A 23,549-nucleotide genomic window follows, 5' to 3' on the forward strand; every position below is an offset into this window, starting at 1 on the left:
CTCAGCCACGGAGCCACACCGGCCAGAAATAATAATCTTTAAAAGTCAGTATGGCCCTAACCAGTTTGGCTCAGTGGATAGAGCGTCGGCCTGTGGACTGAAAGGTCCCAGGTTCGATTCCGGTCAAGGGCATGTACCTTGGTTGTGGGCATATCCCCAGTAGGAGGTGTGGAGGAGGCAGCTGAATCGGTGTCTCTCACATTGATGTTTCTAACTCTCTATCCCTCTCCCTTCCTCTCTGTAAAAAAATCGATAAAATATATTAAAAAAAAAAAAAGTATGGTGTCAGATTTGTAACAATTGAGAAAGCTTTTCTTTTTTTAATTTTAAATCTTTATTGTTGATAGTATTACAGATGTCTCCCTTTTCCCCCCAATACCCCCCTTCACTTGGTTCCCACCTCACCCCAGGCCTTCACCACCCTACTGTCTGTGTCCATAGATAAGATCTTTGGTTAATCTCTTCCCACACACACCCCCCTGACCAACTGCAGCCCCCTCTCCTCTGAGATTCGTCAGTCTGTTCTGTGCTTTCATGCCTCTATTTTATTCACCAGTTTATTTTGTTCATTAAATTTCTTGTTCATTTGATTTTAGATTCAATTGTTGATAGATATGTATTTGTTGCCATTTTATTGCTCACATTTTTTATCTTCTTCATCTTCCTCTTCTTAAAGAATACCCTTCAACATTTTATGTTTGGTGGTGATGAACTCCTTTAACTTTTCCTTGTTTGTGAAGCTCTTTATCTGATCCTCAATTCTAAATGAGAGCTTAGCCGGGTAGAGTAATCTTGGTTGTAAGTACTTACTACTCATCAATTTGAATATTTCTTACCACTCCCTTCTGGCCTGCAAAGTTTGTTAAAAAATCAGCTGACAGTTGTATGGGCGCTCAGTTGTAGGTAACTAACTCCTTTTCTCTTGCTGCTTTTAAGATTCTCTCTTTGTCTTTTGCCCTTGGCATTTTAATTATGATGTGTCTTGGTGTGGTCCTCTTTGGGTTCCTCTTGTCTGGGGCTTTCTGTGCTTCCTGGACTTGTCGCTTTTACCAGGTAGGGGAAGTTTTCTGTCATTATTTCTTCAAATAGGTTTTCAATAACTTGCTCTCTCTCTTTTCCTTCTGGCATCCCCATAATGTGAATGTTGGTACGTTGGAAGTTGTCCCAGAGGATCCTTACACTTACCTTCATATTTTTGGATTCTTTTTTCTTTTTGCTCTTCTGATTGGGTGTTTTTTGCTTCCTCATATTCCAAATTGTTGATTTGATTCTTGGACTCCTCTACTCTACTGTTGAATCCTGTAAATTATTCTTTATTTCAGTTAGTGTATGCTTAATTTCTGACTGGTCCTTTTTCATGTCTTTGACATTCTCACTAAGATCCTTGAAAGTCTCATGCAGATCCTTGAGTAACCTTATAACCATGGTTTTGAACTCTGTGTCTAGTAGTTTGCTTGCTTACATTTCTTTCATTTGTGACATGTTTCTTTGTTGGTTTTTTGTTGTTTTTTTTTGCATTTTGGCTGCTTCCTTGTGTGTGTTTCTATGTATTAGGTAGAGCTGCTATGTCTCCTGGATTTGGTAGAGTGGCCTTATGTAGTAGGTATCCTGTAGGGTCCAGTGGCTTATTCCCCTCAGTCACCTGAGCTGTGCACTCTAGCTGTGCCCCTGTGTGGGTTGTGTGCAAAGTCTTTTTGTAGTTGATCTTTGATTGCTGTTTGCATCATTAGGAGGCATCAACCTCCAGGTCAATTGTCTGTGAGGGCCAGCTGCGACCACAGTGGGAGAGCTGCTGTGCAGGAAATACTTCTATGGAGCAGGACTTGCTTCAATGGTGCTTTGGTGCTCTCTGAGTCTGCCTCTTGAGTGTATCACTTATGGCTATGTAGAGTTGTAATCTGCTATGGGCTGAAGCTGTCCATTGGATGCACTGGCTTTAGGGCCTCCAGGGAGGTGCAAAGTCAGCCACTGCCTGAGGCCACCCAGTAGGAGCTACAGAGGGATCTGCAGATGGCTGCTATTTGCTATTTGTATTGGTCTTGTAGGTGCCCAGGTGAGGCCCAGCTATGAAGCAAGGTAGTCTGGTGCTAGTGCCAGGTCTTGGGCTATTTATTTATTTATTTATTTATATTTTAATTTAAAAAATATAAACCCTTCCCATTTTTTAAAATGTTACTAATTTTTGTTAAGCCTCACCTGAGGATATTTTTGCATTGATTTTTAGAGAGAGTGGAAGGGAAAGGGAGAGAAACATCGATGTGAGAGAGACACATGGATTGGTTGCCTCCTGTACACACTTGCAACAGAGGTACATGCCCTTGTCCAGAATCAAACCCAGGACCCTTCAGTCCATGGACCAATGCTCTATCCACTGAGCCAAACCTGCTGGGGCTTGGGCCTTTTATTGATAGGCTTGGGGCACGCTGTCCCCAGCTACAGCTTATCTGAGAGATTTTAGCAAAGCCTGAAGCCTGAGCCAGGACAGGCCATCCATATGGAAAAGCTGCTGTAAGCAGCTTGCGTGGGGCTTCAAACGGGATGGGGTGGGGTCTCAGGGAATCCCAGGCAGACAAACAAAACAGTGTGAGCCAAGCTGATGGAAACTCAGATATGGCTGCCAGTCAGCCCTGTGATAGGGGAAGTCCCAGCACAGAAGCAATGACCCCAGAGAGCACTCCAGTCTGGGAGAAAGCTGCCCCCTCGTTTCTCCCCTTATGCCAGACAATTCAGTTTCTCCCTGTATGTGTCGGTCCCTTAGAAGAAGCGGGACCATGTAAGCTCATACACTGGCTCTTTGAAAGGAACAGCTGAGTCTCCAGCAGCCTCCGTCTCTCTCAGCCACAATCCCCGCTGGTTTTCATAGCCTGTCGTTGTGGGGACTTCTCTTCCCAGCTCTGGAGCCCTGTGCTGGGGATCTGGTATACGGCTGGGACCCCCTGCTTCTCACAGGTGGCCTCCGCAGAGACCGTCTCCCTCCTGATTAAAAACATAGCACACCGGGATGTTAGGCCAGTCCATTCTGCACCTCCACTCCTACCACCAGTCTAATGTGCTTTCTTTTTTACTTCTCCAGTTGTAGGACTTCCATTCAGCCAGCTTTCAGGTGGTTCTGAATGATGGTTGTTCTGTATTTTAGTTGTAATTTTGATGTAGTTGTGGGAGGCGCCGAGTCCAGGCATTTACCTATGCCACCATCTTGGTTCTTCTTGTCCTGTTTTGATTCGGGAAAGCTTTTCTTAAAAAACAAAACATCCCTCTGAAATTAAAAACTTTTCACCTTCTATCACAATCATTTTTTAGTGGCACAAGAAGACCAAGTCTTTTTAATTACGCATGTTTTAAACCACAGGGTGGAAGGCACCACATTGGGTTCTCTAAAGGCATTCAGAGGTAGACCTAACTATGGGCAGACTACTCCAGGAGAGAGATTGCTGAGCTAGAGAGAAAAGAAATGATGAGCCCCAGCCGGTTTGGCTCAGTGGATAGAGTGTCAGCCTGTGGACTGAAGGGATCCAGGTTCGATTCCATCAAGGACATATGCCCAGATTGCAGGCTCGATCCCCAGTAGGGGGCATGCAAGAGGCAGCTGGTCAATGATTCTCTCTCATCATTGATGTTTCTATCTCCCTCTCAATCTCCCTTCCTCTCTGAAATCAATAAACATATATTTAAAAATAAATAAACTTAAAAAAAAAAAAGAAATGATGAGAATTCTGTTCCCAGGTAAAGCAAGCTTCACATTTCAGTCCTGAAACCCTTCACTGTTTATCCTTCAGAGTTTCATGAGACACTGTGCATAAAAATACTATGCTTTAGCATTGACAGATCTTTGATCAATTAGAAAATTTACTAACTTTGACCTAAGTTAATCTCTAGTATAAATCTTTAGTGAATATGTAAAAAGGTGTAGTGATTGTGTAAACTGGTGCTTCTAAAATTTGGGGTTCCATTCTTTAAATCAGTTGCTTTTCATTATAAAACTAGTGAACAGAAGTTTTTAAAAAATGGACTAATCACTTGTTTATACTTAATTTTCTTTTACCTTTTCCACTATGTTTAATATTTTAAAATTTAGTTGATTGAAAAATTGTACCTTGTTTTTACATGCAAAAAATTGAAACTAGACCAACAACGAACACCATACACAAGAATAAACTCAAAATGCATGAAAGACAAATGTAATCATGCAACCATAAAAATCCTAGAAGAAACTAAGCAGCAAAATATCAGACATCTCTTGTAGCAATATGTTTGCTGAAACATCTCCTAGGGCAGTGGTCGGCAAACTCATTAGTCAACAGAGCCAAATATCAACAGTACAACGATTGAAATTTTTTTTGAGAGCCAAATTTTTTAAACTTAAACTTCTTCTAACACCATTTCTTCAAAATAGACTCGCCCAGGCCGTGGTATTTTGTGGAAGAGCCACACTCAAGGGGCCAAAGAGCCGCATGTGGCTCGCGAGCCTCAGTTTGCCGACCACTGTCCTAGGGCAAGGGAAACTAAGGAGAAAATAAACCAATGGGACTACATCAAAATAAAAAGCTTCTGCACAGCAAAAGAAACTATCAACAAAATGAAAAGGGAGCCCACTGCATGGGAGAACATATTTGTCAATGATACATCTGATAAGGGGTTAATATCCAAAGTTTATAAGGAACTCATACAATTTAACAAAAGGAAGACAATCCAATTAAAAAATGGGCAAAGGACCTAACAAATACTTCTCCAATGTGAACATACAGATGGCCAAGAGACATGAAAAAACCGCTCAAAGTCAGCAATCATCAGAGAGATGCAAATTAAAATGAGGTATCACGTCACACCTGTCAGAATGGCTACCATCAACAAATCAACAAATAAGTGCTGGCGAGGATGTGGAGAAAAGAGAACCCTAGTTCACTGCTGGTGGTAATGCAGACTGCTGTAGCCACTATAGAAAACACTAGTTTCCTCAAAAAATTAAAAATGGAACTCCCATTTGACCCAGCGATCCTGCTTCTAGGCATATATCCTAAGAAACCGAAAACACCAATCAGAAAGAATATATGGTGTGTGTGTGTGTGTGTGTGTGTGTGTGTGTGTGTGTGTGTGTAACAGGGGGCTAAGGACACATAGGTAATATCCTAATCAATAAAGAAAAAAAAAACTTGTAGAAAGTTGAGATGATGTACTATGATGATTTTCCACGGCCAACCTAAAGTTCTAGAGGTATGTTTTTTCTATAAGTGCAAAACTCATTTTTCAACATTTAAATAGCTGTTTATATGTACATAAAAGAGTTTTAAAAACAAAAAAGAAAAAAAAATATATGCACCCCTATGTTCATAGTAGGGCAATTTGCAATAGCTAGGATCTGGAAATAGCCCAAGTCCCCATCAGAAGATGAGTGGATAAAAAAGCTGTGGTACATTTACACCATGGAATACTATACAGCAGTAAAAAAGAGGGATTTCTTACCCTTTGAGACAGCATGGAGGGACCTGGAGAGTATTATGCTAAGTGGACTAAGCCAAGAGAAAGACAAGTATCACATGATCTCACTCTGATGTGGAATCTAATGAACAAAATAAAGTGATGAACAAAGTAGATCCAGAGACATAAAAGCATGGAACAGATTGATGAGTCTGAGGCAGTGGTCGGCAAACTCATTAGTCAACAGCGCCAAATATCAACAGCACAATGATTGAAATTTCTTTTGAGAGCCAAATTTTTTAAACTTCTTCTAATGCCACTTCTTCAAAATAGACTCGCCCAGGCCGTGGTATTTTGTGGAAGAGCCACACTCAAGGGGCCAAAGAGCTGCATGTGGCTCGCGAGCCGCAGTTTGCTGACCACAGGTCTGAGGGAAGGTGGGGGTGGGGGAGGGAGAGATTAGCCAAAGAATTTATATGCTTATATGCATAGCCCATGGACACAGACAATAGTGCCGTGAAAGCCTGGAGGTGGGGGTGGCGTGGAGGGGAAATAGGGAGGACACCTGTAACACTTTCAACAATAAATTAAAAATAAATAAAAGCATGATCTTGAAACATTTTGAAAAAGATTGTGCCTTGTTTTTTGGGGTGGAGTCGGGATAGGAAGTAATGGATGCTCTGAGTTGCAAATTTAAATATCGAAGTCTATCTAAAATATACCAGGAAATTTCTGCCAATGGATTCTCTTTTGGAAATAGGAAAACTGTTCCCAATTTATTTTCTAGATTGAAAGAGTTCACTTTTAGAAATTGGTACCTGTAAATTAGCTGTTTCCTACTGGCGTTTTCTCATTTAAACTTAACTTTTTTTAGTATGTTTCTGAGGGTAGACATACTCAAGCTCAATTTCTCTGTGACTAGACATTTGTACCAGGTTACATGGACATAGGGTAAGGGCTATTTTCCAATTCCTGTATCAGGCAAGTTATAAGTATGCTCTGTGTTTCAAAAGTACTTTATTATTTAGGACATTTATTTACTTATATAGCAATTAGGACTAAAGACTTCTCTCTATATCAACATTTCCCAAAGTGTGTTTGGAAATCTAGGAAGGTAAGTTCTGGGCTAAATTATTTATGAATGGTTCCATGGTATGTTTGGGAAATCCTATTTCTTTGTTGCATGATTTCTCAGACCCTTTAACTACATTAATGTGTATTGTGAATTTTCCAGGTTTTGTTTGTTTGTTTTCTTTTGACCAGAAAGCACACTTTTCATTATCTACCCCATGGTACAAATTAATTTGGAATATAACATTAGGATGAGTATCCTATATAATAAAAGCCTAATATGCAAATTGACCAAATGGTGGAATGACCAGTCACATGATGCGCACTGACCACCAGGGGGCAGACACTCAATGCAGGAGCTGCCCCCAGCCCACAGGCCCCAGGCCAGCCAAAGCAGGTGCCAGCAGGGCCCTCACTCCCCCCCCCCCCCCCCCGCCGCAGAGGGAGGCAACGGGCGGGCAGGGGTGGGTGGGGCTGGTGAGTGGGTGGCGACAGACTGGCCAAAGCGGGTGCCAGTGGGGCCCCCCTGATCGCCCCGCTGCCACAGATCAGCCCTGATCGCCAGCCAGACCTAGGGACCCTACCTGTGCACAAATTTCATGCACTGGGCCTCTAGTATATCATAGTTATGAAAGAACTACCTGGGCTTTGAAGAGTTATTGTAGTATTGCCTCATAAAGGGTCATTAAGTCTGGCCTTTACCAGGCTTTATTCAGTGGTAATTGGTTCTTTAGTATGTGGACTTTATTACACTTGTGTAAGTATTTGTTTTCAAGGTAATGCAGTGGAAAGAAACAGCATCATGTCATTTACATGAATATTAATTTATTGAGAATAAGATACATTTTAGATTTATTGAGTTCAGAGGTAGTCATGGCCAATACCCAATAAAAGTTTACATTCTTAATTTGTACACTTAAAGTTCTTAATTAGAAAGTCACTGAGAAAACTGCAAAAATCATCGAGAAACATCTATAAAAGGCCGTGGAATAGTTAATATGCTAAAGCATGATACAAGTTTGTAAGTAAGACAGTACAATATCTGCTTGTTGGTGATATAAAGTGTATAATGATGTTAGACTTTCCCCAAACTTCTGTTTTAGGTGTTAACTTTTTTGTTCCTCTTTAACCAGTTTCTCCTTCTCTCCCAATCTAAAGTCATGAGGAAGATATAGGGGATTTGTCATAAAATAGACATTAACTGTATTTTCACTGTGTACAGTAAGAATCAAACTTCTCAGTGAGCAACTTAATCCTGTTGCCATGAGACAATATGCTAGGCTCATTTTTCTGGATTTCCAAGGAAAAGATATTTCCAATCAAGTGCCAGATATTTTTACTTTCTGCAGGTAGAACACGCAAATTTGCTTCTGGAACAAAACATCAAGTACATCCAACAAGTCTCAATGTGGTAAATGAGGCACCAAAATTAACACTGACACCTGCAGGGATTTAGCAACATTTCTTTAAAGATTTGCTCATGTTTACATAATTCGAGTACGTACATCAGAAAAACTGTTACTTCATGCAAGTTTCCTTAGGTGTAATTAAATGATCATTCTAGCTAACCAACGTTTCATTTGTTTTCAGATCAATTCTGTTTATATCTGAGGCAAAAGATTTGGTCCTGGATAAGTTACACGGCCTTTAAAATATTGACCACTTGCGTGTTAATTATCCTTCCTTCACCTGGGCAAGCACCAAAAACAGCACCATTGCGGCTCTCACACTGCCCTTCTGACAGTCACAGAACCAGGCAAGCAGAGCCTTCATTTTACAGGTAAGGAAACTGAATGCGGGGCGGGCTTGAACCCAGGGCTCCTACCTAAGTATCATTTTACTGCCACATGCTATCTTTTCTTCTATCTTGAAAGCCTTTACCATACTGGTTTCTCTATGAAAGGAGTTCTATCTGAACTTAGAACCTGAGGAATGTAGGGGGGGGAGCAGTAGGGAAGCTGTTCTGCGGGGAGATGTGGGGATCTGGTCGGAATTCCATCGTGTTGCTCCTCTCGCCACTTCACTGGATTGGTGGAGGGTGTAGCTCTACTCACTAACTCTTGCTACAAACCGTAGGGCATTGCTGAAAATATGTACCCCAAACCTGCTCAGAATTAAGTTCGGGTTTGGCGTGGATTTGGTTTGGAGATTATTTTAATTGTTTTGCTCATCTCTAAATAATTTTGATTCTGATAAAATTTCTGATTTTAAAAACATTTCCTTAACATTATGGCTCATGAACCCAATTCAGATTTTGGTTCATGTTTCTTCAAAAATTGCTACCATCATTTTATTAATCAATGTCACCCTAATAAACTTAATTGAAAAATTAACAGTAAAAGGGTAAAAAATAAGATTAAAAAGGAAAAAAATTTGCTGTCTTGGGAAAGGAAGAGTTAGAACTCAGAATGCCTGGTTGAAAAATTCTTTAGGGCTTAATGGCAAATCAAGCCAGATTTCATATACTTTTATATGTAATATACCAAATCATTTTCTATAATATATTAACATACACTTTCACCTATAATAAGTTATGGTTTATTTGAATGAAAATGATCAAGATATTTAGCTTATTGCCAGATTTTAAAGAAGTGATTAAAAGATTATAAATGTTGTTTATATTAAACATGTATGATTTTGTATAGATAGAATAAGCTTGGCACAAGAATAGGTCCTAAATGCCCATGTATCTCCCATTCATGTATGGTTCTCAAGCATTCAACATGTACCAAGCCAACTATAGTTTCATTTTCGGTTTGATACTTCCCCTTATATAATGTTTTAAGTTAGATTAACTGTCATTATAGTGGAGAATAATTGCTTCATATTGAGTACTAATGATAAAAATTTTGTTTTCCAATAAAATAAAGGTAGTCTTAGAGTTAATAGGTAACATAATACCTTTACTATGAAGCTTAGGATAAATGCAAAGTCCAGTAAAAGCACCGTATTTGAATCTATTTCTTGATACATATATGAAAACACTCTTCTGTCAGCATTACTGGGAACCAGAAATTGCCAAAGCATGGGATCTAGTTTAACTCAAAGCCCTATACAATTTCTGGGAGACATTGGGAGTAGCAGATTGCTGGAATCCTTTGTTCATTCATTCAATTTCTAATATGTTCTCTGAGGATATAAAAATGCACGTTTCAAACAAATTAGCCCCTCAGTCCCAAAGAGCTCACTCTACTAGAGAAAACTCATACCTGGAAGTAGAAGATTATAATACAGTGTTGTAAATCCAATAGTAGAAGTAACCTGTTTTATTTGGGGAGCAAAGAGGAAGGTCCCCAGATTGACTGGGAGGAGACGAAATGGAAAGGAATGGAATGATGTCAGCAAAGGCTTCCTGGAGGAGTCGATGCCTGAACTGAGTTGTAAAGAGGGAGGAGAAAGAAAATGTGGGTCAGAAGGGCATTCCAGACACAGGGACACAACAGGACATTAGGTGTCAGTAGGTTGTTGATTTTTGTTTTAAAGAAACCCCCTTCCGCAGTGCTGCGTGGAGGATGGATCTGAAGAGGAGGAAGCTGGGAGCAGGGGACGGATGGTACAGCAGTGGTGCAGGTGAGCTGTGACAGCCGGAACTTGGCAGTGTTAGTAGTCCCGGAGGGAGGGTAGAATCAATATTTATAGTCTTCAGTGATTGATGGGATATATGGGATGACAGAGGAGGAAGAAGTATCAAGGACGACTCCCAGGTTTGGTGGTACCGGGAACTGAGACAGGATACAGGAGGAAGAGCAGCTCTAGGGAGAAAAGTATGTTCCATTTTCGCATGAGTCTGAGGTACCTCTGGGTCACATCCAGGTGGATATGTATCCAGTGGGCAGTTGGATGTGAGTCTGAAGCTCAGGCAACAGGCTAGAATCACACATGTGGGGTTATCAGCATGACAGAGGACTGTTGGCATCCAGGTGCAGAACGGCAGGGACACTTAAAGGACCCATTATTTTGGGACTCTGTAGGCACCACCTTGTCATACTATTAGGACCATATCTTCTTGGGCCACTGAGACATGGTTGCCTATTTTCTCTCGTATTTCCTTAGAACATTTGCAAAGCTAAATATTCCCAGTCTTGTGATCATTTTTCCCTGCCCTGAGAACTAATGATATATGGCACTATCTCTTGATATATAGCACTAATAGCAAGGTCTTGTATATGATAGGTGATCAATAAATGTTCATGTTCATTGCTTATATTCATCTGTCTCTCCGTACGCAGATTTAGCTTTTTTTTTTTCTTCTTCTTGCAGGAACTTCATTTTTGCTCCTCAAGTTTAACTTCTTACAAATTTCTAAGATGCGTTTAAAATTAAGTGTAAGTGGGCAGTACTTGATAGGTGGGTGTCTTCTTTTCATCACCAAAGCTAAATAATTCCTTTCGTTATCACCACACATTTCTCGTTACAGGATTTAACCATTTGTCTTCTTAGGGAAGGATGGTGGAGTTTGTCCAGTTGTCTCACAGAGGGAGTTAGATTTGCAGTAACCTGGCATGAGTAATCCCTGATTCCAGGTGGTGATGGGGTTGAGTTTCACATTTTGCTTCACTTGAACAATATGTGAAAAAGAGTCACTAAAAATAAGAACAGACTAGGCTTTGTTGCAGCTGAGTGGCTTGGCAAAATACTGTATAGAGGAATCATAGGACATGAAGGATTTGATACTAGGATAGAATCCAATTGCCCTCTGAGTGGAAATACTATATCCTTTTTAAGAGCACTGAAGTCCTGGGATTTTTTTGGGATAATCACCTTTGTGAGGTATGGCTCTTGTCCAGGGACTGTGACCTGAGAAGAAACAAGAAACAATTATCTGAATGATTTCAGATGTTTTGTGGTGCAAACACTAATATCTACCACTAACATGCAGCCTTTATGAAACACATGGAACAACCTGCCAGGCCTCCCAGGCTAGTAACCACTTCAGTTCTGCTCATTGAAAGAGTTACCCAATGTCTGTTGATATGAACAATAGTTGTTAATGCTGTTGCCAAGAATTACAAAGAGAAATAAATACAGGTCCTTTATCTAGAGGTGTAAGTCAGGAGGAGGAAGCAGTAGACTGATCCTGCCCATCATTTCCATGGAGATTAAAGGTAAAGAGCTGTTTCTCTTGTCCCAAGTCTGTACTTAATATCCTGATTGGGTATCAAGATCCTTTATAAGTGGGATTATTTTCTTAATTTATTCCATTTCCTTGCATCTGATCCAAGTGTACAAGTTTACTGCTTCCTTATAAAGCTTTGAGTTTACTTGGTTTTGTTCCTATGAGTCTGAATCTTCAGCTAGACTTTTTTGTTGTTGTTGAGGGAAATGATCAGGAAGAATAAAACAAATGCTAAACTAATTATAGATCATGTCCATTGAGAGATGCTCTTATTGTATATGGTGAAGAGAGAAAAGAATGGAACATTTACATAACCATTAATTGGTATGTATTTTAGCCATTCATTTCCATTCCCAAAGTCTAGCCTTGCACTCTTGTCCTAGAACTAGTAGGTAAAGCCAACATGCACTGAATTGGTCTAATTGGAAATGAATTCATAACTATTCATAACTATTCTATAAAGGTGTGGCTTATTTATGGGATTACATAAAAGTAATTTAGATTCACTACAAGGAAACCCCCTCACCCCCCATAGAATGGAAATGTAACAGCGTGTAACAGGAAAATAAAGGGCCTTTTAAATACAAAGAGTCACAGTGAGTTGAGGTTTTCCAGCTCCATCCTCTCAGTAGGAGGAGAGATTCTTAAGAGGATTAGCAATTGATGAGCTCCGCTGCTGGGCACTGTAGTCATAACCTATGGAGCAGGGAGGCTCTGAATTCTATAGTTTTACAAACTGAAAACTATGCCTTTAGTATGTCCTGAAGATGAAATAATGAAATGCAAAGCCAGTTTTTCCTACAGAACAGACTACCTTCTCCTAGGAGTAGCTCTGCTCAGAACAGCTGCTATGCTTGACATTAGACCCACTAAGCAAAGTGGAGAATCTTGAATTTCTTAGAGAAAAGTCATATCATCAAAGAATAAGAGACACAATCTGGACAACTAAATCAGATACCTATTCATTTAGTTCATTTACATATGCTTACCTGGGCTCAAACCAGTCCATGCTTCCTACTAGGAAGAAATGACTCAGAAACATGCATCTTAAATTAAAATTAAAACCTGAAATTTTACTTGCATTGGTAGATAAACCTATCATTTACTTTTGAAAGGACTGCAAAATATGTCTATCGCTTAATATAGTGCTAAATTTTGTGCATCAAATTTTATTTAATTTTAAAAATAAAATTGTGTCCAAATTTATTTTTTTTAAAGTATATTTTCATTGATTTCAGAGAGGAAGGGAGAGGGAGAGAGAGAGGGAGAGAAACATCAATGATGACATTACTGATTGGCTGCTTCCTGCAAACTCCCCTGCTGGGGATGAAGCCCACAGCCCAGGCATGTGCCCTGACGGGGAATCAACCGACCTCCTGGTTCATAGGTCGACGCTCAACCACTGAGCAACACTGGCCGGGCCAAATCTATTTTTTAACAGCAGAAATTATGTTTCATGAAATGGGCATTAAAATGGTATTTCATAAAGCTTTACAAGTACTCTAGCTACATTGTTTAATTATTATTAATAAGGTTTTTTTTCTTTTCTTTTTTAATCATAAAAAGTATAACAAGAAATAGGGTGTAGCCTTTATTAAAAATATTAACTGCCAGTTGGGAAAAAACCAAGGTTTTTTTGGTTTGTTCCGATCATGCTCACCTCTCTCAGTCCCTGCCACAGGCAAGTCTGACGTTGTGTTTTCCTTTGTCCTCATGTACTACTTTTGGACTTGTCAGACATATTTTATATTCCTCTTAGGTGAGTAAGTATTGTGAATTTTGTACTATTTTAATACCAATAACTAGAACTGTGTACTTACATTTAACGTATATGACCCAGGCAAGAGAAGGAGGTAATACTCTCCAAATTTGTTGGTTTTATAGGGGCAGACATGTTTTCTGTCTTGGACTTCTACAATTACATTGGGTAATGGATTTCCCTTTTGATCAAAAACTTGACCCTTTATACCTGTAAGACAAAACGAGAATTAAATGTTAACACCATGTATTATGGCATATGAAAAAAATTTCTTGTAATTATTTAAGTAAAATATGCCCAATATTTATGAGCTGTTTTGAGTTAATAAAATGTTTGAGAAGAAAAACTTTTTAAAAAATTGAGATATAGTTGACATATAACATATTAGTTTCAGGTATGCAACGTAATGATTTGATATATGTATATATTGTGAAATGATCACCACAAATAGTTAACGTAGTTACAATTTTTTTTTCTTATGATGAGAACTTTTAAGATTTACTCTCTTAGCAAATTTCAAATTACAATACAGTATTCTTAATTATATTCACCACACTGTACATTACATCTCCAGGACTGAATTTATTTTTGAACTGGAAGTTTGTACCTTTTGACCACACATTCCTCCCACCCCCCTGCCTCTGGCACCTACCAAGGTGTTCTTGGTATCTTTCTCTGTCTGACTTATTTCACTTAGCATTGTACCTTCAAGGTCAATCCATGTTGCAAGATTTCATCCTTTTTCTATGACTGGATACTATTCCATTGTAAATATATACCACATTTTCTTTATTCATCCATTGATGGACACTTAGGTTGCTTCTATGCCTTGGCTATTGTAAGTAATGCTGCAGCGAACATGGGGGTGTAGAGATCTCTTCAAGTTAGTGTTTCTCCCCTGAAGTAGAATTGCCGCATCATATAGTAGTTCTATTTTAACTTTTTTTTCTTTTTATTGTTTAAGGTATTACAAACAGTAGTAGATATGTCCCTCCCCCCCCCCCCCACTGACTTCCCCCCGGCCTCCCCTACACCCCGGCACTTGCCCTCGTCCCCCTGCTTCCCTCCTAGTGTCTTGGGTCTGTTGGTTGTGCTTATATGCATGCATACAAGTCCTTCGATTGATCTCTTACCCTCCCAAACCTCCCCTACCTTCCCGTTGTAGTTTGACGTCTGTTTGATACTTCTTTGCCTCTGTCTATTTTTGTTCAACTGTTTGTGATGTTCTTTATTATCTATAAATGAGATCATGTGGTATTTATCTTTCACTGACTGGCTTATTTCACTTAGCATAATGCTCTCCAGATCCATCCATGCTGTTGCAAATGGTAAGAATTCCTTCTTTTTTATAGCAACACAGTATTCCATTGTGTAGATGTGCCACAATTTTCTAATTCATTCATCTGCTGAGGGGCACTTAGGCGGTTTCCAAATCTTAGCTATTGTAAATTGCGCTGCTATGAACATAGGGGTGCATATATCCTTTCTGATTGGTGTTTCTAGTTTCTTGGGATATATTCCTGGAAGTGGTATTACTGGGTCAAATGGCAGTTTCATTTTAATTTTTTGAGGAAACATCATACTGTTTTCCACAGTGGCTGCACCAGTCTGCATTCCCACCAGCAGTGCGCGAGGGTTCCTTTTTCTCTGCATCCTTGCCAACATTTGTTGTTTGTTGATTTGTTGATGATAGCTATTCTGACAGGTGTGAGATGGTACCTCTTTGTTGTTTTGATTTGCATCTCTCGGATGATTAGTGACTTTGAGCATGTTTTCATATGTCTCTTGGCTTTCTGAATGTCCTCTTTCGAAAAGTGTCTATTTAGGTCCTTTGCCCATTTTTTGATTGGATTGTTTACCTTCCTTTTGTTAAGTTGTATGAGTTCCTTGTAAATGTTGGAGATTAAACCCTTATCGGAGATAACATCGGCAAATATGTTCTCCCATGCTATACTACAAAGCCACTGTTCTCAAAACTGCCTGGTACTGGCACAAGAACAGACATATAGATCAGTGGAACCAAACAGAGAACCCAGAGATCGACACAAGCCAATATGCTCAATTAATATTTGACAAAGGAGGCGAGAGCATACAATGGAGACAAGACAGTCTCTTCAATAAATAGTGTAGGGAAAACTGGACAGATACTTGCAAAAAAATGAAACTAGACCACCAACTTACACCATATACAAAAATAAACTCAAAATGGATAAAGAACTTAAACTACATCAAAATAAAAAGCTTCTGCAGAGCAAAAGAAATCATCAACAAAACTATTTTAACTTTTTGAGGAACCCCCATGCTGTTTTTACACAGAGACTGTACCAGTTTACATTTCCACAAACGGTTAAAAAGGGTTCCTTTTTCTCCACATCATCGCCAACACTTGTTATTTCTTGTCTTTTTGGTAATAGCCATTCTAACAGGTGTGAGGCAATAAACTTCATTGTGGTTTTGATTTGCTTTTCTCTGATGATTATTGATGTTGTGCACCTTTTCATGTAACCTGTTAGCTATTATTCTTCTTTGGAAAAATCTCTATTCAGATCCTCTGCCAATTTTTTAGTCACATTTTTTTGGGGGAGTCAAGGGGGGTGTGGCAACTAGGAGGGAGGTGGAATGATGGTACCTGCCGGTCTCCATCTATGGAGAGTATTTCAGTAGGTACCTAGATGTGGGTTAAATTAGAGGTCTGCCCCTCGGGTTGAAGCTTTAAGACAAGCAAACAGGCTTCTTTCAAAGAAAGACCGGGCATTTCTCAATTGACTGTCTCTGCGGGGGGGTAGCCAGGTGAGTCTTGCGAGCCCTCTCAGAACTGTTTCTTCGTTTTCTATATCCTTGTGGGTTTCATGGATGCAAGACCCACACCTTTCAAAGTTAGATGTTTTGGGGGCTCATCTCTCTAGTGCAGTTCTTAAAAGATGGGGTGCTAGATGTAGGATTCAAACCCTCCACACCTCAGGGAACAGAGTTGTGAGTTCCTTCCTGATTGTGGGTGCTGTACTTGGAATAAGATCTATGGTGAGATCGTGTCTCAGCCTCTCCAATAGTTTCAATGTCGGTTTGTTTGTTTTTTCTCATTCATTCAATATGAAGGAGTCTGTCAGGTAGTTTTTGAGTTTCTTTCAGAGGAATCTGTTTCATATGTAGCTGTAGATTTGGTGTCTGTGGGAGGAGGCGAGTTCAGGATCCTCCTACATCACCATCTTGATCCAGAACTTGGTAAACTTATGTTTAATGTAATTAAAATACAATCAAGCTACCAATCGGATTTATAAGTTAAGTATGTTATATCAAAATTAGAAAGCATAAAATCCTAAATCCATTCCTGTCATTTTCAAGTTGTTTTCTTAGTCACCAAACTGCACTGTGACTTTGCCACAGGTAGACTCCATAAAATCCTAAACAAAACTCAATAATACCAATGTATTACTTTACAACAGGGTAATTATCTATTCAAGGTATTCAATAGTGTTGTCTTGCAGTCAGGCAAACTACATGGGTAACAAATTTATAATCACAGGGTTTATGGAATCAATTGATGGAGTCTTATCATTACTAATAACTGAATATTTATTGATCAGTTAGTATATTTCAGGTTCTATGCTAAGTGTTTAATGTGCTTTTTTCATTGAATCCTCACATCAACTGTATGAGGTAGGCAATGTTATTACCACAGCTTTACACAGTGAGGAAACTGGTATTGGATTATTCAATAACCTTCTCCAACTCACATAACCAACTACGCGGCATAGCCTAGCTGTGAGTCCATGCTAGTCTCCAGAGCCCACACTGAACCAACACCATACCCCTTACCTCAGAATTTCAGAACTATGGTTAGTTAATAAAAGGCCATTTACATTTTAAACTCTTCTCATTTTAAATCCTACATTTCACATTCCAGACCTAGAGACAGTTCTTCACGCTAGGGAAGGCTGGGGAATTTAAATGTCACTGTTGCTGAACAAACACAGACCATGCTTAAATATGGAGTTTCTATTGGAGGGAAACCCCATACATCAGCCAAATAAAAGCTGTCCTCATACCTTACATGTCTGTACAATATTCTGTCCAGGCACCACCAAACCTTTCATTTAGAGGGGAGTAATTGTTTTACCAGAAGACACAATTTATTTTTATATGTTGAAATTGAAATATTGGAAAAAGACCAGTAGCTCCAAAGAGATGCAGAGAGAGCCAGTACTATTACATCAGGGGAACAAAAAAGTAAAAATTCTGAAAAAAGCTCAGATAATAAACAAAGGAGAATAAACTCCGAGACTTAAATTTTGTGGGCCCACCTGAAAACGAGGTAGAGAAATGTAAAGCTCTCGTTCCCTTGGAAATGTATCAGCTCCGTGACTAGAAAGCCTGTGTCTGGCAAGAACTGGAATTCTGCGCCTGGAGTGCAGAGTCCACGCTGGGTGGTGCTCGGAGCTGCGTGTCCACTCCCTGTTCCCACCGAATGACCACAGTTGCCACCTATTCTGCATCGGACGACAGGTTGACAGATATCTATCTGTGACCCACCGGCTTCTGGAACTCAGCACGTACCGGATTCTCTTAGGACAGATTGCTTAGGTTTCTGGGTGCAGTGGGCCACCCCCCAAACCTCAGGGTTCAGATCCGCTTTGAGGAGAGAGGACAGCAGCAACAGGCAACACTGTGTCCCGCTCATCTTTGCTTCTCCCCAGAGAGGGGGACAAGCATTCCAGGCCCCTAGAATCAGACCCGCCCTCTTTTGCTACCTTGGCCTTAAGGTCTGCAATCCCTACTAAAATACGAATGGCCATTCTTCTCAACTAGAACTGATCCTAAAATGTATATGGGACCACGGAAGACCCTGAATAGACAAAGGAGCCTTGAGGAAAAAAGTGGGAGGAATCACGCTTCCTGATTTCAAACTGTACCAAGAAGGTCTAATAATCAAATCAACATGGCATAACAGATACATAGGTCAGTGGAGTAGATAGAGAGCCCAGCAGGTGACTGAAACGGCCGTTTGGACAAGTGGCTTGCTCAAGGATTTACATGGGCAGATGACACAACAGCGTGGGCCTTCCTGTCCTCTTGGCCAGGTCCCTCCATTACAGCAAGACAGGCCCGAGACTTCCGGCGGGTCAAAATCTGAGGCGTCTTACTTAGCAAGTGGCGAAACTGTACCAGCGAATGTGACTGACAAATATCAACAATTTCCTTAAACCAGAACAATGCCAAGAAGGAGGTGTTTGCTCCCATCACCGACAAACAAAGATATTCTTTGGCTGCCTATTGGGCACCAGTATGAAGAGAACCTTTCTTCCTATCTATCAAGTAACAATAACTACACTGTACCAGTGTTTTGAAATAGGGTTTCATGTTAAGCTAGAAAACAAACAAACACCTCTGTATTAAACCACAAGGGGGCAGGGTTGATGTGCTGATGAATATATGTTTAAGTGCGTTGTGCATTATCTGATTATAGAGCCAGACAGCCAGACACAGCTTCTTTATAAGACCTAGTGTAAATGGACTTGTTCGCCTTCCAAATGAATAATGGCAATAGCTATGCTATAGTTTGTATGCTATTGAACAGCTTACAAAGCTCCTTCACTGGCAATATTATGTCAGCACGATAAGCTACTTCAGGGCCTGCCTTAATTTAGTGCTTGGTAAGTAACCTTGACAAGTAGGTTGAAATTCCAAGAATAGTGGTGCAGTTCCATGGGGCGCATTGCATGTTGTTACCCTCCACCGTCGATGCTGATGAGGAGGAATTTTAGAAAAGAATAGGCAGAGTACACCCTAAAGGATCGATATAGTCATAAATACAACAGAAAGGTTAAACTAGTATGTGTCTCATGAGGAAATCTAGTGGATAAATACTAGAATATTAAGCTAGAGAGGACCCCAAACAAACTTTGATGACAATTAGAAAGGAGAAAGACACAATAATAAGCTTAATAAATGTTGCTATGCCCTGGCCAGTGTGGCTCAGTGGTAGAGCGTGGGCCTGTGCACCGAAGGTTTGATTCCTGGTCAAGGCACATACCTGGGTTGCAGGTTCATTCCCTGGTCCCGGTTGGGGGCATATACGGGAGGCAACCAATCTATGTGTCTCGCTCACATCAATGCTTCTCTCTCTCTCTCTCTCTCTCTCTCTCTCTCTCTCTCTCTCTCTCTCTCTCTCTCTCTCCCCCTCTCCCTTCCAGTCTCTAAAAATCAAATGGAAGAAATATCCTCGTGTGAGGATTAACAATAAATACATAAATAAATGGTATTGATATGCTAGTGAAAAAGAAAGATGAAATTTTGTAGCATCCCCTACAGGGAATCAACCTACCCCATATATGTCTCAGCCAGTTAGACACAGTCCTGGGAATTCACCAGTAATCCCTGCGTACTCACGTTGGGGCAGGGGGCATGGGAATGGGAAAATAGGTATGAAAGGCGGAGGGCCATCCATGTTTTGGATAAGTGGGCAAGGAGAGCTCTTAATTCTCCTTGTCGTCAGTCCTGTACCTCTGTGCTGCTTACGTTTCCCTCCTTGGTAGCAGGTGGGAAGCATCTACAAAGTCACAGGAATGATGCAGTCATGCAGCAGGCACACCAGACAAGCCTCTTCAACACAAACATACACCCCCATGTGGCTTGATGTGGTAGCATAACTTTTGTGCCAGTTCTTGATGTTACTTCCCCCCAGCCATTCTGAATGGAGAAAAATAACTTTAACTCTGGCAATGAAGAGCCTTCCCCACCCCGCCCAGAGAGACACAGACTATCAAATGAGCGTGAACTGTGTGTGACTCCATCACCACCGCCAGCAGCGTCGGCATTCCCCGGGGAGATGCTAACCACTCGGGACCCGCTGAATCCACCCTGGGATGGGACACACCCTGGGATGGGACCTGGCAACATGTGTTTTAACAGACCCCCCCCCCCCCGCTACACTCCCCCCCTCCAGGTGAGTCGACTGCTCGCGTTTGAGAACTACCACTCGGGCTGGGCGGATTCCCAGTGCCAGGCCATTTGGCAGAGTGAAGGGAGGGTGGGAGGGGTGAGAGGTAGTGGTGCTCCGTCGGCATGTCCGATGTTCTCTGAGTCTGGGACATGGCCTGGCGGGTGACACGCAAACTTGGCTCTTTTCTAACGGGTGATGATGGAACAGCCCGTTTTCCTGATCTTTTGCCAGCTCTCCAGGTCACTCAGCATGTGCCGTTAGAAGTACTTGACATCACATGCCCACATTAAAGCAGCACACCCCGTACTTCCTCTTAGATGAACCTGCGGGCACGGCAATTCTCACACGCGGCAGACGCTCACGCAGAGAAATTCTCAACCGTTAAGTTCTGTACGAAGGTGGGGCTGGACTGAGAAAACACCAATAGGGACTTGCATTTTCTCAGCCCAGAGGTTCTGCTAGATGTTATATTTTGTAACAGGAATTAATCAGGAAATCTTACAAACCTAGGTGCACCTGTTTTATGTATTCAATCAGCGAGGCTTTGTTGGAATCCCAGAAGAATGGAAGCTTCTCCTCGCGAGGATATTTACAGCATGACAGCTCCAACGTAATTTCAAAGCACTGGGCCCAGATGTAGTTATAATCCTGCATTCCACCTAAGCACAAACAGAGTCAATATTTTTAAAGTCTACAATTGGAGTGGAGCCAAGCGTCCCAGCCCTTGAAGACCAATGAATCAGACAGTTGCACGGAAAGTACATGTAAACAGGAATAGGTGAAGTTGGCATATTAGCATATAAAATCAGGGCTTGACAACTCATTACCCAGGCATGACCGGGCAACCCTAAATCTTCCCATATGGGTAACTAGATCGTAGCTGATTGAAGTTCAACTGTGCCTAAAATTAAGTGAGGGGCAGGGGAAGGTCCTAGTTTGTAATCATACATTACAAAAAGAATGTTTCAAATTACCTTTCTTTCCTAAATTACATTTTAAACAGATGTACACTACAGTGACACTTCTTTAAAAACATTCCTACAGCCCTAGCTGGTTTGGCTCAGTGGATAGAGCATCAGACCGTGGACTGAAGGGTCCCTGGTTCGAGTCTGGTCAAGAGCACACTGCTCAGGTTTTGGGCCAAAAGGGGGTGCAGCGGACTGCCGATCAATGATTCTCTCTCATCATTGATGTTATTATCTCTCTCCCTCTCCCTTCCTCTCTGAAATCAGTAAAAATATTAAAAAAAATTTTTTAAAGCTAAGTAGTACACTAATTTGGAGGAATAATCATGGCCAACATTTAATGAGTGTTCACTATTGCTAGGTACTGTCTAAAGAGCTTTGTACCGACTCATTTAAGCCTCACAGCAATTATTACCCATACCAGAGGCCCGATGCACGAAATTCATGCAAGAGTAGGCCTTCCTTCCCCTGCCTGCCGGCGCCGGCTTCCCTCTGGCACCCGGGACCCGGCCTTCCCTCGCAGCCCCAGCTTCGTCCAGAAGGATATCCGGTCTAATTAGCATATCACACTTTTATTATTATAGATCTTACAGATCAGAAAACTTAATCAGAGATGGTAACATGCCCAGGGATTCTAGCCAGAGGGTGACAGACCAGGGCACAGGCTCCTGCCCGCGCCGCCGTGCTCGCAGCCATGACATCACGCTGTTTCTGGAAGGGAAAGGGCGCTGTGCTGGCTCTCCAGGCAACAGGCCCGGGCACTCCTGCTCTGGGGCTGCTGGGATCCACACTTCCCAGTTCTCTCTGCAGAGCCTGTTTTCAACGCGTTAGAATCATATTTCATCTTTTCTAAGATGCAAAACTTTTCATATTTTAAGACCTCTGAATTAGGATGTGTCTAAAATTTGATGGCTAAAAAAAACGTCATTGTGTCATTAGTTTGGCTGGAATCATTTTTTTCTTTCTTTCTCGGTAGTATATCGTATTTTACAATCAATGGCATTTTTGACTTGATGAAATGAAATACAGTAACTCTGAAGGACGTAGTTTCTGCCAGATTTTAATTTGTTATACTTGATATCTGCCCAATAAAATACATATTCTCAACTCCATCAGGGTATTTGGGAAGTACTCAAGTATAAAAAAATTTCATGCTAAAAAAATGCTCAGAATAAATCAAAATATTATTTCAATATTAAATAGTATCTATGTAGGTCCAGATTCCAGCCAGGAAGAATTTCTCTGTCCTTTCTGTTTTTTAAAATAGAGTTTTGTATTTCTCTGACCTCATTTTCACCACGAAATAGAAGAGGGGAAAAGTGGAGAGAGAATCAAAACAAAAGCGCTTGGCGGATGGCTATGTCTCAGGTAGATAGACCTTTAATGGTAAAACAGGTGTGCAAAGCCTGCGGGGCTGAGAATGCCAAGTGTGGAGAGTGTGTGCCCCTCTGGACAAGGCCCGTCAGGCCTGGCTGACAAACACCCAGGCCGAGCCAGCATGCTTTGTTTCCAGCTCCTTCACGTAGCTGGCTCTGCCTGCCTTTTCCTCTCCGAAGGGTACACAGCTTACACACAGGCACCCTTGGGAACAATTCCTGGCGGCAAGATTGGGTTCCCAGCTAATTTCCCACACACCTGGATCTGCCTGGAAATGTGCACAGTGTGTCTGAGGCACCGCCCTGCCACTGGGCAGGAAGGCCCTTTCCTCCCTGTGACGAGCAGGGACTAAGCGGGAGCCCCGAGCTGGAGCGGGGGAGGCTGTAGGACAGGGCAGAGAAGTCTGGGACGTCGTGGTGTCTAGCTGGCCCTGCTGCCTAGCACTCGTGGTCTATGCTTATTTATATTTCCTGGAAAGCTGGGGCAAGCCACCCAGACACCGCAGTGGCAGCGTATGCAGGGCTTCCTGATAGCCTGCTCCCAGGGGGACAACTGGGGAGTGGCCTGTGTGCAGAGTGTAGCCTGAAGCCTGCAGCCGGGAGGGTCAGGCCAGCCAGCCTCGAAGGGGCACTTTCCCCTGATGCCGTGGAAACCCGCTCCAGCACACTGTTCCCTCCCACCCTTCCATCCTCAGTCCCTTCTATTATCTCTCAGTTCCCCCCCGACTAAGACGAGTTCTCTGACATCCCTTATATTAGGGCTTCTGCTTACATTATTCCTTCTGAGAAGAGCATCCCCCTTCCCATGTTCCCTACCTGGCAGTCTCCTGACCTTCCCTCCCTCACTGGCCATCCTGTTCCAAGGTTGGAAAACTGGAGGCCCCCCTCCCACTGTATCCAGTCTGAA

The 23,549-nt window shown here is 41.5% G+C and overlaps 1 protein-coding gene across 2 annotated transcripts in view; it reads right to left on the reverse strand.

Annotated features, from left to right (window-relative positions):
- Positions 1–7,143: 7,143 nt before the first annotated feature.
- Positions 7,144–23,549, reverse strand: part of CPM (carboxypeptidase M) — an 87,350-nt gene continuing 70,944 nt past the window's right edge. For both annotated transcript variants that reach the window (XM_079775387.1, XM_079775386.1), the window contains exons 7-9: positions 20,808–20,960; positions 13,423–13,571; positions 7,144–11,283 (exon numbers count right to left, since the gene is read on the reverse strand). In XM_079775387.1, the coding sequence (XP_079631513.1) occupies positions 11,041–11,283; positions 13,423–13,571; positions 20,808–20,960 (545 nt within the window). In that variant the 3' untranslated portion in view covers positions 7,144–11,040. The remainder of the gene's footprint in view (positions 11,284–13,422; positions 13,572–20,807; positions 20,961–23,549) is intronic.

The sequence above is a fragment of the Cnephaeus nilssonii genome, assembly GCF_951640355.1.
Source record: "Cnephaeus nilssonii genome assembly, chromosome: 6".
NCBI classification, from domain to species: domain Eukaryota; kingdom Metazoa; phylum Chordata; class Mammalia; order Chiroptera; family Vespertilionidae; genus Cnephaeus; species Cnephaeus nilssonii.